This window comes from Xenopus tropicalis, chromosome 3 (assembly GCF_000004195.4).
Source record: "Xenopus tropicalis strain Nigerian chromosome 3, UCB_Xtro_10.0, whole genome shotgun sequence".
Classification (NCBI taxonomy): domain Eukaryota; kingdom Metazoa; phylum Chordata; class Amphibia; order Anura; family Pipidae; genus Xenopus; species Xenopus tropicalis.
In genome coordinates this window covers 55005435-55019355 of record NC_030679.2, presented here as the reverse complement: position 1 = coordinate 55019355, position 13921 = coordinate 55005435, and the positions used below count along the sequence as shown (strand labels likewise).

The window sequence follows — 13921 nt, the reverse complement described above, 5'->3', positions numbered from 1 at the left end:
AAGAGGCGCTTAAGAGGTGACATGATAACTATGTATAAATATATAAAGGGATCATATAATAACCTCTCTAATGTTTTATTTACCAGTAGGTCCTTCCAACGGACACGAGGGCACCCACTTCGTTTAGAAGAAGGGAGGTTCCATTTAAATATTCGGAAAGGATTTTTTATTGTAAGAGCTGTGAAGTTCTGGAATTCTCTCCCCGAATCAGTTGTGCTGGCTGATACATTATATAACTTTAAGAAGGGGCTGGATGGATTCTTAGCAAGTGAGGGATTACAGGGGTATGGGAGATAGCTCTCAGTACAAGTGAGGGAATACAGGGTTATGGGAGATAGCTCTTAGTACTAGTTGATCCAGGGACTGGTCCGATTGCCATCTTGGAGTCAGGAAGGAAATTTTTCCCCTCTGCGGCAAATTAGAGAGGCTTCAGATGGGGTTTTTTTGCCTTCCTCTGGATCAACTAGTAGTTAGGCAGGTTATATATAGGCATTATGGTTGAACTTGATGGACATATGTCTTTTTTCAACCCAACTTACTATGTTACTACCTTCTAATGAAGCAACCATGCTTAGCTATAAAGAACGAATCAGATGTATTTGTGGGGACTACTGCAAGGGCTTCTGGCCAAATAACACCAGCCCTAGATGAAGACTGAATACAAAATAGAAATGGCATAACTCCAACTCCTAGTATTTTTATACTGTTAACAATGGGCATCTTCCCGTCAGTTCCGTGACGCTTTCATTAAGCGACGGCCGTATCCTGATGACGTTTCGCGATTACGCCCAATCGAGTCTGTGGAAAGGCGGGCTGCTCTTAGAATTTTGAACTTTTCTTTGGCGTCACGTGATCTGCGGGTAACGTGTTTGTTTTTGCTGTCAGATTTCCTGAAACGCTTCATGCCGAATAGGGGATTCTGCTACCTGTTGTGAGTCTATGGCGTCTGCATTGGTGAGACCTGCATTGCTTTGACACTTCCAGATACTGTACAATATAGTGCACTCTGACTTCAACTGGGTATCCACAACTATAAACTAGGAGCTGCTGGCTACAGAGAGGCTAATTGCTGCTAGAATTGCACCCAAACAGCGATTGCAGCTGTGTGGGATACTGCTAGTGGGAGTTGTAGTGCAGGTATTGAGCAGCTACACCTGTAAAGCTGCAGCTTGGAGATCACAGAGTAGTATTTGCCGTGTACTGGAACGCTGCTGACAATGATGAGTTCCCAGGGAGATATTGCTTTTAATAGCAATTACATCTACCAATACCCTTACAACAACTGGACGTTTTTATTCATGTATATTTGAAGTTTTAGTTATTTTTTTTTAAGGCATAAGAAAACTTTTTTTTGGGCAGAGGGTCCCCTTTAAACTGGAATGCACAACTGTGCACCTCATGGCTCAGTCTCACAGCTGGCTTCTGTCATACACATATCAGGGTCCTCCCTGTGATGAGTAGTTTGCATAGTGGCCATAAGTTGCCAACACCTTGTCTTCTCCAGCTAATGTCATCACTGCAGTACACTCCCTGCATATTCCTGTCATGGTGTTTCCATTAAACCAGTCTTGTTTGTCTCGTTAAAGGCTTTAGTTCTTCCTCTCTCTATGAGCACCGAGTCCACTACTCCCCTGATCTTTGTGTCTTTAAGTTTCCATTGTCTGTAGTGAAATTCAGCTATTAATGTTACTTGCGTGACATCGAGTGAGATTCTCTGTGGCTTTGAGATCTAAACCATTTGCTGGCTATATGCTTATTATGACAATACAGGGCAAATGCAATGTAATTTACAGACTAAAATGTCTTGGCTTTAGTGTGGAAATTGCCTTCCCAGCAATACACTGTGTTATCGTATATAAAAGCTGATGCATGCATTCTGGTTCTGTAAAGCCTCAAATCCCTTAATACCCACAGTGGATGGAGCAAAGGTCCATCAAACACTTGGAAAATGCCTATCACACATAACCTTTATGGAATGAGGTCCCTCCAATAATCACACTTTCCTAGTTAGTGCTATTGAAGGCACTTGACAAGCATTAAAGAAAAAATTTCATATTATCCCAGCAGAAATATAATTTTAACTACCCATCATAAGGACCAATTCACTAAAGGTCGATAACGCTTAACGCATAGTTTTTTGCGTTAAAAAGTGTGCGATAATTAAGTACCAATTCATCAAAGTCATTTCGCCTCCTTTAATCCACATATCACATGCGCAAAAAAATGCATCATTGCAAATCGTTGTTCAGCGAATAGAAATAGTACTAACGCATGATTCACAAACACATATGCAGCGTTAAATGCGCAAAATATCACTTTAATCTGTACGAATATTAACACCTACTTGGGCTAGGCGGTACTTAAAGAACATTGTGGTTTATGAGCGTTTGGCAACACAACATGGAGTTTGAAGTCAGATTTTTTCAAGTATGTGATCGTCCTAGAGGGATGCATCCTCCAGTTTTCATGGAAATGGTAATTTTCTGAACAGTAGTTTTCAGAAAGTAATGGTTACGTGCGTAATATCGTGCGCTAATGTCGCATGCGGGAAAATAACGCAAGAAAATCGTTCATCGTGAGTTAAATAACGCCAAGAACATTGCTTCTTAATTATGACACATGTCCTTTTAGTGAATCGAGCGTTAAGTCGCAAAAAATAAGAAGTGATAAAATTTTTAACACATGCTATAAATAGTGCTCGTTTTATCGACCTTTAGTGAATCAGCCCCATAGTCTCTAATACCATATGCAATATTCACAATTCTTCATGGTAAAAGAAAACTGCAAATGAGGTTCCTATTTGACCCCAACAAAGATTTATAACGGTAGTGGTGGAAATTTAAATATGAGGTAAGGAACTTTTTTGGAACTGCAGCATGAAGCTACATAAGTCATGAGCGCTGTGTCTGTGTAAAACAATGCTCTAGCATTTTGCTGCAGGGTAGGGAAAATTGACTGATGGTTTCTTGGGGAATATGGGTGAATATATTGTTTATATGTTATGTATTCTATTGACTGAAGTAAGTATTTTTATTTATGTGTTTGTTAGGAAGATCCAGCTTTACAGCGTCACTTCAAAGGACACAAAGATGCTGTCACCTATGTTGACTTCAGCCCAGACGGCAAACAGCTTGGTATGCAAATCAGTAGTGTGTTTGAAAAGACTGAAATTGAAGTACAGGTATAAGATCTATTATCCGGAAGGCTTGGAACCTGGGGTGTTATTTTTCTGTAATTTTGAGCAACATGCGTTATTATTCTGCTAAAAAATAATTTAAACATTAAACAAACCCAATAGCATTGTTATGCCACCAATATGGATTTGTGTAGCTTAGTTAGGATGATGAACAGGGTATATCATTTTTAAAAATTGGAATTATTTGTTTAGAATGGATTTACAGATAAAGGATTCTATACCTGTATTCAAATTATAGTTTGGTATGTAGATAGTAATAACAGCCAAGCCATTTTCACATGTGTTTCATATTGACCACTGTTTCCATGCACACATGACCATGACCACAAATGTAATATGTATGTATGTATGTGTGTGTGTGTATGTATATGTGTATATATATATATATATATATGTATATGTATATATATATATATATACACTTTCAGAAATATATTTAGTTATCTTCTGATCTATCTAATGCAGCTAATTAAAAGATAATATAAAAAGTATTCATATAGAACTGTCGGCAAAGATCAGCAAAATTCTAGATGTTCTGAGTGGCCTGAGCTGTTGTAAGTAAGTGGGTTTATGGAAAAATGTACTGAAAAGAAAGGTTACATCTGGCCTACAATAACATAGCACTTAACTGTGTTAGTATAAAGGGTCAGTATATAATGCTTTCCTAATTAGGACTGCAAATTATTATCCTTTATATATTGCCAACATGTTCTGCAGAGATTATATTGTCTGTGCCTCCGTGGATTTTGCAGGCTGATGTCTCTATTACACAAGCAACTAGTACATGGTCAGATTTATCAGGGGCTAATTAGCCTTCCTGTGGGATGTGAGAGCAAACCACAATATCCTGAAGAAAACTGACATAAGCACTAGGAAAACAGATAATGTTCTGGAGCTGAAATAGAACTTTTCACCCAGCACCACAGTGCATCAATGCCAATTACTGCACCCTCTGTTTAAGATCTACCTGCAGCTTTGGATATGACCCCAAATAAAAATACCATGTAGTAGGAGTGCTTACTAATTAGATGGTCTATTTTGAATCACAGTCCAGAACTGTCTTAGGGTATGCCTATCAGACTCCATGGGCAACTCCTAAAGCATAAATCATTTTTGTTACTGTACAGGCCAGCACTCTCAAGTTCTGGGCATCAGGTAATAATGTGTGAACCTTTTTTTATAAACTCATAGACCTGTAAAACCTTATGCACTTGCTGCAACATTATGAAAAACTAATGCTGAAATGTCTCACAGCTATGATCCATGGAGACCTACATGTGTAGAAATGAATGGAGTAATAAAATAGTTCTAGTACTGCCATTACTCTTGTATGTATAGCAAGATAGCTGGTAAAGCACTGAACATCTACTGCCGATAAAGCTTCTTTCATATTTGTGTTCTTTGTTAATTTCTTGCCCTATGGTAATGGTAAGTGGTTTGTTTGTTTAATGCTTTAGAAAGTTTCTTGCTTTTCCTTGGCATGGTGCATAATCTTTTTTTGTGCTGCTGTTTTATAGCATCCTCCTCAGCAGATGCGTGTGTAATGATATGGAACTTCAAGCCTCAATCCAGAGCCTACAAATATCCCGGTCACAAGGAGGCAGTCACTTGCGTGCAGTTCTCTCCTAGTGGACACTTGGTGGCATCATCTTCTAAAGACAGAACAGTGAGATTGTGGGCTCCCAATATGTAAGTAGCTATGGAGCAGGTTTTGTTTGTTTACAATAAATGTATGTGTGTGATTTATATGTGACCCAGGTGCTGTTGTACTGGAAAATACATTTCCAAATTGCCATGTATAATATTTTTCTTTGATTTTCTATACAGTCACACAGTGAGAGCTGTCCCTTTTTGGTAGGTGTTATTTGAACTGGAGTAAAAGAGTTTATATAAAGTATATATGGGCCATGTAATAAACAACACTGTGAGGCAGATTTTCAAAATGTGAGCTTACCACAGATAGACCCACTATCTATTAATTCCTATAGGATTTTAGAAGCGTATTTATCAGTTGGTGAATTAAAACTTTCACCCATTGATAAATACTATTCATTCCTATGGAATTTTTAGAACTGTAAGTGGGTGAGTTTTTCTGTGGAGAGCTCTAATCTCATATTTTGATAAATCTGCTCCAAATTTTGCAGCAGATATGTGACCAGGTACATTAAGGTTAATGACAGGGCATTTTGACTACCACTGTGCTCAGGCAGAATACAGCACTGATAAAAATGCCTTCTTTGTTCCTTTTACTTTGGTATTTCTCAGTAGTGATCTACCTATAACCACCAAGTATGTCATAGGCAGGACATGTATGTACTCAAAATTCAATAATAAGTGCCAGGAATAAATAATTCCAAGCCAATGTCCAATCTTTTTTTTTCATAACTGTTATATTTATTTTGTAATATTTACTTTAAGCCCCACAAAGTTTTAAACAATGTTAAAAATATAATCCAGCACGAATGCCAGGTAGTATTATGCGAAAATAGAGCAAAGGCAAAATAGTGTGCTTACTTTTACATACAGAAACACAAGTGATGTGTATGCTTATTTGTTTCATATAAATGCATTCTCAGGATGCTGAGTGGTAAAACACTTCTTTTCCACCCCAAGCTTCAGGTTCTGTGTAAATGTTGAATTTTTTTGTATGAATATTGTAGTTAAACTGCAACTATTTGCCATATGGACTTTTTTTGCTTGAAAGCATTAGTGCTTTATCCCCTTGTTGAGGTTTTAACATGTTATTTATTATAAACACAGGTGACTTTTTGTATTCTGAATATGAAAGGTGTTAAGATATAAAACCATGTATTTTGTGCTATTTTTAAATTGTGAAATGTGGTACACTATATTTCCACATTTTGTTTTGCTTTGTGTTCTTTTTTTTTTTTTTTTTTGTTTCTGATTTATATGTTTTGCTTACGCTGGATAGGCGCTGATATAAAATCTATGCACATAGGCAGAGCATTTCCATACACCTCTATGAGAAGCTGTGACAGGTGGATAGGGACATTTTAAGCGTTGCAGTTTTTTCACAAGCACAGTGACAGTCAAAACACCTCCATCTGCCATAGTCCTTAGGGCGTCTTTCTGAAATAACTTAATGCCATGGGAAGATGCAGTTTTGATGTTATCTTGAATCCAGCTTTTTTTTTTTTTTTTTTTTTTTATCTTCCTGCAAAATAGAATCAAATACACTTAAGGGCAGATTGAGAAGCATTCATGTATCTATTTCTTACGTCCGTCCCCCCCCCCAGTGCATCAAGTGAGGCTACCATACTTTTAATTTTTTCCTACTTGGTTTACAGTTCTAATTAGGGACGCACCGAATCCACTTTTTCGGATTCAGTCAAACCCCCGAATCCTTTGTAAAGGATTTGGCCGAATACTGAATTGAATCCAAATCCTAATTAGTATATGCTAATTATGCTTTCGAAGGGTTAAATCTCGCCATGCATGAATCACGCTGCAAATCATTTCAACCTCTGTGTTTACGTGACAAAAAGTCACGTGACTTTTAGGATTTGGTTTGGCCAGGACTGTCCTGCAGAAAAAGGCTGAATCTTGTCGAACTGAATCCTGGATTTGTTGCATCCCTAGTTCTAATGATATGTTGCTAATATATATATATAATATTTATTCTTGTGGGCAAATCAGTTCGCTGAATAAATTATATTGCCTGGAATGTTATGCAACCCGACACTGTTTAACTTTTAGGTATTGTTTTCCTTTTGTTTTTCCACAGCAAAGGAGAATCCTCAGTCTTAAAAGCTCATACTGCAGTTGTACGTTGTGTTAACTTCTCAAGTGATGGCCATACATTTATCACAGCATCAGATGATAAATCAATTAAAGCCTGGAATCTGCACCGCCAGAGGTTCCTCTACTCCTTAACTGAGCATACAAACTGGGTGAGATGCGCTAGGTGGGTGCAGAAAATAGACTTCACATATCTTCCAGAAAAGGTTGCAGAAATTAATATACATTTTGCTTTGAGGAAATGAAGGGAGTTGTAGTTTCCTCTACTGAAAATCATCATGACCTAACATGTATGCAGTGAAATCTGACTTTTAGGAGGGGTCTTGATCATTATATGCCATAGAATGGCAGCCTACTGTGCTTCAGGAAAAGATGCAGGTAGAAGGTTCCAGCAGCAAACTTGTGAACTTGGGCTGATGTAACAGGTAGAGGCTAGTTATGACTACAAAAAAACTGCATGCAACCAATTGCTCAATTTAAGCATGTTAACTCTGTTTTCCTCTACAGCAATAATAGGGGGGGTGCTATTGACAGCATGTGTCTACTTCCTGTTTGTTCCCAGAAATCACCACTGTTAGAACCAGGGCTTAAGTAACTTTTTTTTTTTTTTTAGGTTTTCTCCAGATGGAAGATTAATTGCATCGTGCAGTGATGATAAGACTGTTAGAATCTGGGATATAACCAATAGACTTTGCATTAACACTTTTGTGGATTACAAAGGGTAAATATTTCCCAAGTCTACATAATTGTTGCATTCTAATGAACTTAGTGATGAAAACTGTAACTAATTCTGACTACTGCGGTATTGAAGAGACCTTACATTTCCTAAATCTAATAGTACATTTAAGTTTAATAATTTAAAGTTTTTAAAATATCTTGTAAGTATGTAGGCCTGCATCCCAGATCTATACATATCCCTCTGATTTCTGCTGGTGGCGTTTTTTTCCTGTAAACTATGTTTGCGAGCAAATTCTAGTTGACGCCCATTGTATAGTGTCATTCATGTGGCTGGGCAATAACAATAAAAGAAACTGCAGGACTTTTTCCTATAAGTTGGGGAACTAGGTATGTCCAGCTAGCCCATAAGAAAGATGTCTAGGAAGTACTATGTAAGATGCAACTCCATATAAAAACCAGTTCATTCCCTCCGTTTTTGTAAAGTTGTTGGTTTTGATAACAATAAGGGGCTGATTTACTAACCCACGAATCCGACCCGAATTGGAAAAGTTCCGACTTGAAAACGAACATTTTGCGACTTTTTCGTATGTTTTGCGATTTTTTCGGATTCTGTACGAATTTTTCGTTACCAATACGATTTTTATCCGAAAAAATCGCAAAACATACGAAAAAATCGCAAAATACCGATCATTACGAAAAAAACGCAATCGGACTCCATTCGACCCGTTCGTGGGTAAGTAAATCAGCCCCTAAATGTCAAGAGCAGTTTTATATGATTTGGATAGGGGCACATTTTTAATATATAGTGAAGATTTTTCATTTTACCTAGGCTGAAACATAAACAGCTAATTTGTTCTCTGGGAAATATTCAAATTTTCAGCCTTATTATATAACTTGATGTATGCACACTTCTCTTTCAGACATTCCAATTATGTTGACTTTAACCCGATGGGAACTTGTGTAGCCTCTGCAGGTGTTGACAGTACTGTGAAAGTCTGGGATATTAGAACGAACAAATTACTGCAGCATTACCAAGGTAATACAAAATGTCTGAATTGTTACTTCTTTTTAAAACATTTGCACCTCTGCTCAGTGCTTCATATTATTCTTTTTTTTTTTTTTTTTTTCCCAAAATAATGGCTATGACAAGAATGTCTTGTGCCTTCGAGACTGCACCAAAGAATGATCTTTAATTCTATTAGGTTCTGTGGTCCTAAAACTGCTGTAGTGCAGAAAGTGAACCCTGGGTTCAACACATTGTATTTAACTGGAGACCAGCTGTTTCAAATGTTATATGCCTGAGCTACCACTTAATTCTGGTCTTTTGGCCTTGTATTAAGTTGAGCAAATCAAATGCCTCATCAAGTCATTGTCTCAAAGGGAAGCACAAGTGTACACTTAAACATCTGCTTGCTGAGAAGCTCTTTGGGGCAACTGTATCATTTTTACAGGGGTTTATTTAGGGACACTTGTTTCTAGAGAGAGCATACTGTTAAAGGAAAAGTATGCCCTGAAACAATGTAGGTCTTTATAAAAATATATTGCTTAAACAAGCTCATATGTAAAACAATGCTTCATCTAAATAAACCTTTTTCATAAAAAATATACTTTAGTAGTATGTGCTGCTGGGTAATCCTAAATAGAAAATTGCCATTTAAGTACTAAGGGCTGCCCCCAGAGATCATAGGATTCACACAAACAAAGCCAAGGCGCACACACATGCTAGGCCACATCTGCCAATGAATGGACAGACACTTATTCCTGTTACAGTTAGAGATGCATTATTTCTGATCATGTGATCTCTGAGGGAGCACCCAGCCCATCACTAAATGGTGAATCAAGGGAAAGGATGTAAAAGGGCAATTTTTACTGATATATATATTCCAGTTTGGCCAGATTTTTTTAATAGTTTATATTATGTTAAGTGACCTATCTGTTGGTTAAGTATTCATTCTGGGGGTATAGTTTATCTTTAATAGCTCTATTTACCTTTTGTCACTGGGTGGAAGTTACTATGAAAGTCACTATGCTTGCATTGCTAAACTACAGTGGATGGTCCCCAGTTTGCAGTACTATGGCCATCCAAACATGGATGTGAAAAAAAATAACCGGGACAAATCACATGCAATTTTTCTTCTCGAATGCTAGCTTATTTAAGAAAAAAACACACAACATTTCTGTGTGTATTTTGTCTCGTAAATAATTTGCATGCTGGTGAGAATCACATTGTTCCATTCATTTCCAATGAGGCTAAAAACTCAAAAATGAAAATAAATTAAAAAAAAAATAAAAAATGTTTTAATAAACTGAGGAGATAAATAAATTAACAAAGTTGTTTAAGACAATTCCCATTGATTTCTATTGAACCTCAACAGCTTTTACTTGCTGATATTTTTTCTGGCAACTTTTGTGGATTTTTTTTTTTTTTTTTTTGCATTCGCTTTTCTCGTTCTCTATAAATATTTGAATCATTTAGTTGTAACATCATGCAAATGTTAAAATTCTCCTTTTAGTTACATTGCAGAAGCCACACCACAAACAGGTTAGTAACGCTGTTTTCTCTCTAGTGCACAATGCAGGAGTCAATAGCCTGTCATTCCACCCATCTGGGAATTACCTCCTTACTGCATCAAATGATGGCACTGTGAAAATCTTGGATCTTTTGGAAGGAAGACTTATCTACACACTTCATGGGCACCAGGTACATACTGCTATTTATATGAGTTTAGCAGTACATTCTTCAACAGATTACAGATGAGTGGTTTGTATAATGCAGGTCCTCTGGTTAATAGCTGATTGTACTGTTAACACTGAATAGTCTGAGCAAGAAAGACATATAACCTTAGAAACATTACAGTACACTGGGCTAGGGCTGGGCGATATACCGTTTAATACCGAATACCGGTGTTTTTTTTAAAAACTATATTCATTTTTCAGATACCGCAATACCGGGGTGTCGGGGTACTCACCCGTGCGGCCCGGTCTTGCGCGCGTCCCGTTGTCCGCGGGACGTTGCGCACGCGGGTCCAGGTGCGCGTGCGTCAAAGCGCACGTACATGTCAAAGCGTGCACGTCTGTGACGCGCTGACGGCGCCGGTCCTGCGCATGCATGGGGGGTATTTAAAGCTATCAAACGCCTCCTCCTGTGCTATGTTGTGTGCGGCCTTGCCTGGAAAACTAAGCCTGCCTGATTTACCTTACGACTTTCTGTTGCCGATCCTTCGCTTGCCCGACTCTGATTTTCAATACTGCAGTGATTATTCTCTAATTTATTAGGAAATGGGGTTAACACCTAATCATGCATGGAAAAAAAAAAATACCGTCAAATACCGTGACACCGATATAATTTTGAAAAATACCGTGATATAAATTTTTGGTCATACCGCCCAGCTCTACACTGGGCAAATTTTCACCTGGACAGTAACCTATAACAACCAGTCAGTGATTAGTGTTTTTCAGCAGGCTACATGTTGAACAAAAATAGCAAATATTTAATTGGTTGCCATGCTTTATTTGCAAATTTACATTTACATGCAAGTTTGCCCAGTGTTTATAAATATACCCCAGTGTCTAAATTCAGAATCAGTTAGTATTACTGATTCAGTGATAGCTTGAGATGCTCTATGGTTAGTGCCAGAACAACAAAATGAAAGTTGGCTTTGGGTACTAAAACCACATGAGCGTTCCGAAACTGTTGTGTGGGTTCTTCATTCAAATACCATATTAGGTGCAGAGGTGCAGATAGGGTTTTTTTCCATTCAAAAAATAAAAAGCTCAACAGGTTTTTGGTGCTGAACTTATTATTTATTTTGGTTTTTTTTTGTAGTGTAGTATTTGGGTTTGAGTAAACGGCTACTAAAACCTTCATTCAAAGTCTCCAGAATTCTCAGGTCGGCCCCTATATGTTGTAGTTTGTAGCCTTTATGCAAGCTTTTATGGCTGCAAATTTGTTTGGTGTTTTATCACCCATGGAAACTAACATGGTATTAAAGCTAGCCATTTAATGGAAAATAGGTTGTGCACATTATCAAGAATTAGCATCCTTTTGTGACACTATGAATAATAATTTTATATACTGGCCATGGATTAGTTTACCATTAAACAGAATGGTTTCTCTGTGTGGTTTACCCTAAAAGGAAACCCTGTCATGGCCATGTTTCTAGGTAACTATTGTTATAATCTGTGTCTAGAAATGAACCATTATTATTTTTTTTTCCTGTAGGGTCCTGTACTGTCAGTGGCATTTTCAAAAAGTGGAGACCAGTTTGCTTCAGGGGCCACAGATGCACAGGTTTGTTTTGAAGATGTAACCGTGAAGTCTTGCTACAACAGAGAGGGAAAAATAAAACATGAAACCTTTTTAAAACTTAAATGTAATTACAGGACTTGTAGCTTGTAACATATTATAAGGCTTATCTGTGACTAGAAGGTACAGAATCATTTTTAAGGCAGTATTTGGATGGAAATAGATAAAGGGCTTTGACTGTATTAATATCTTTCATGTTAAAAAAAAAAAAAAAAAAAGTCCAGCTGGCAAAGTGAGCAGCGCATATAATGAAACATGTTTTCAAATCTAATTAAGGAGCACTGTTATGGTGTAGTCATAACCAAAGATGGGTTCAGGTTTTCCAATCCTTTTATTATCAATAATGTAGAATTCTTTTGGAAATTTTGTGTGGTAGAAAGGTCATCCAACTTAATAGTAATTATTCTTTGCATTTTATTCAACTAATGTGCAATTGTTTATCTGTTTATTTGCAGGTTTTAGTGTGGAAGACTAATTTTGACAAATATAATATAAAAGAAATTGTGAAGCTGCAGCAGAAAAGGACTTGCCCGGAAGCTCCACCTCATCTAAATGACATCTATCCCAAAACACCCCACCTCCACACAAGCAGTGGTCATTCCATAGAGGTATGCAACCAGCCCTTCTCTCATATTTGGGTATATATAATTTCTTGGTTATAATTGTAGAAAAAAAAAAGCATCTCTTTGTAGTTTGCAAGGTTAAAACAAGTGGTTACGCCCCTTTGTGATCCTGCACTTGCAGCAGGGGCAATAATAAATGACCTGATAAATGTGGATTTCATAGACTTCAGTGAACCACAATTAGCTTACTTACTTGAAGACTATTCATCTATTTGTCTTTTTGTTTCATTACATTATTCTGCTAAGGATATACACTGCCTGCTATATCAACAAATGAACAGTAGATGGCAGCATTTGGATAATATGAAACAACAAATGTCCTTTCTTCAGGGTAGGATTTGATTACAGGTAGAAGAATTCTCTTGTGTGTATATATATGTGTGTGTGTGTGTGTATATATATATATATATATATATATATATATATATATATATATATATATATATATATATATATATATATATATATATATATACATATATATATATATATATATATATATATTTCAATCCAAATGGTGTCCGCACTCCAAGGCTCAATATTCTGCGGGGTGCATAGCCAAAATTATGTCTGTATAGAAAATAATTATCTGTGGCCAGCACACCCTTCAATGTTTCATCAAAATTTTTTTATATATATATATAACATCGTGAACAAGGTCCTAGACCAGGACTGAAACGTTGATGTAACAAATATGTGATTATCCACGAATAAAGTTTAGCATTTGGAATTGGAGTGCGCATAATCCTTGGAGTATATGTATGTATGTATATGTATATATATATATCCAAATCCAAAGTAGATGCCGCACTCACAGGACTTAATGTGATCAAAAAGTATTTATTGATGAAAACACGTCAAACTAACGTTTCGGCCGTATCCACAGCCTTTCTCAAAGTGAACAGAAAAAGTTACAAACCCACTCTTAAACCCAGTTTGGCGCCAAACTGTAGTTCATGACGTCACAATGTGTCAAACCAATCACCAGAAATTGGGTACATAAACAAACATCCAGCATCAACTAACTTGTACTTCAAAGTACATAATTTACTTCATTAAATGTCCATGTGGCCTTATGTACATAGGAAAAACGGTGACAACATTTAGAGACCGTATGGCCAACCATCGATCAGCAATACGAGCGGCTTTAGTATCTGGAGAAGCAAGCACACCGGTGGCAGCCCATTTTCTTGTACATAAACACACTCTGGCCAGCTTAAGATGCATGGTGATTGACCATGTTCCTCCCTTGATTCGTGGAGGGGATCGTGACAAACTTCTCCTACAGAGGGAACTCCAATGGATGCACCGACTCAACACCATTAGCCCCCATGGTCTGAATGAACTGGTGTCCTACTC

General features: G+C 37.2%; 1 protein-coding gene across 7 annotated transcripts in view; it reads left to right on the top strand.

Moving 5' to 3' along the window:
* The first annotated feature begins 766 nt into the window (after positions 1-766).
* Positions 767-13921, top strand: part of poc1b (POC1 centriolar protein B) — a 45419-nt gene continuing 32264 nt past the window's right edge. For 3 of the 7 annotated variants that reach the window (XM_012958841.3, XM_018092032.2, XM_012958842.3), the window contains exons 1-9: positions 789-954; positions 3050-3134; positions 4714-4885; positions 6942-7121; positions 7569-7676; positions 8554-8669; positions 10201-10334; positions 11856-11924; positions 12395-12547. In XM_012958841.3, coding sequence (XP_012814295.1) covers positions 940-954; positions 3050-3134; positions 4714-4885; positions 6942-7121; positions 7569-7676; positions 8554-8669; positions 10201-10334; positions 11856-11924; positions 12395-12547 — 1032 coding nt within the window. In that variant the 5' untranslated portion in view covers positions 789-939. Of the gene's footprint in view, positions 955-3049; positions 3135-4713; positions 4886-6941; positions 7122-7568; positions 7677-8553; positions 8670-10200; positions 10335-11855; positions 11925-12394; positions 12548-13921 lie in introns of all 7 variants that reach the window. The other 4 variants (XM_012958840.3, XM_031897835.1, XM_012958844.2 and 1 more) reach the window with 3 other exon arrangements.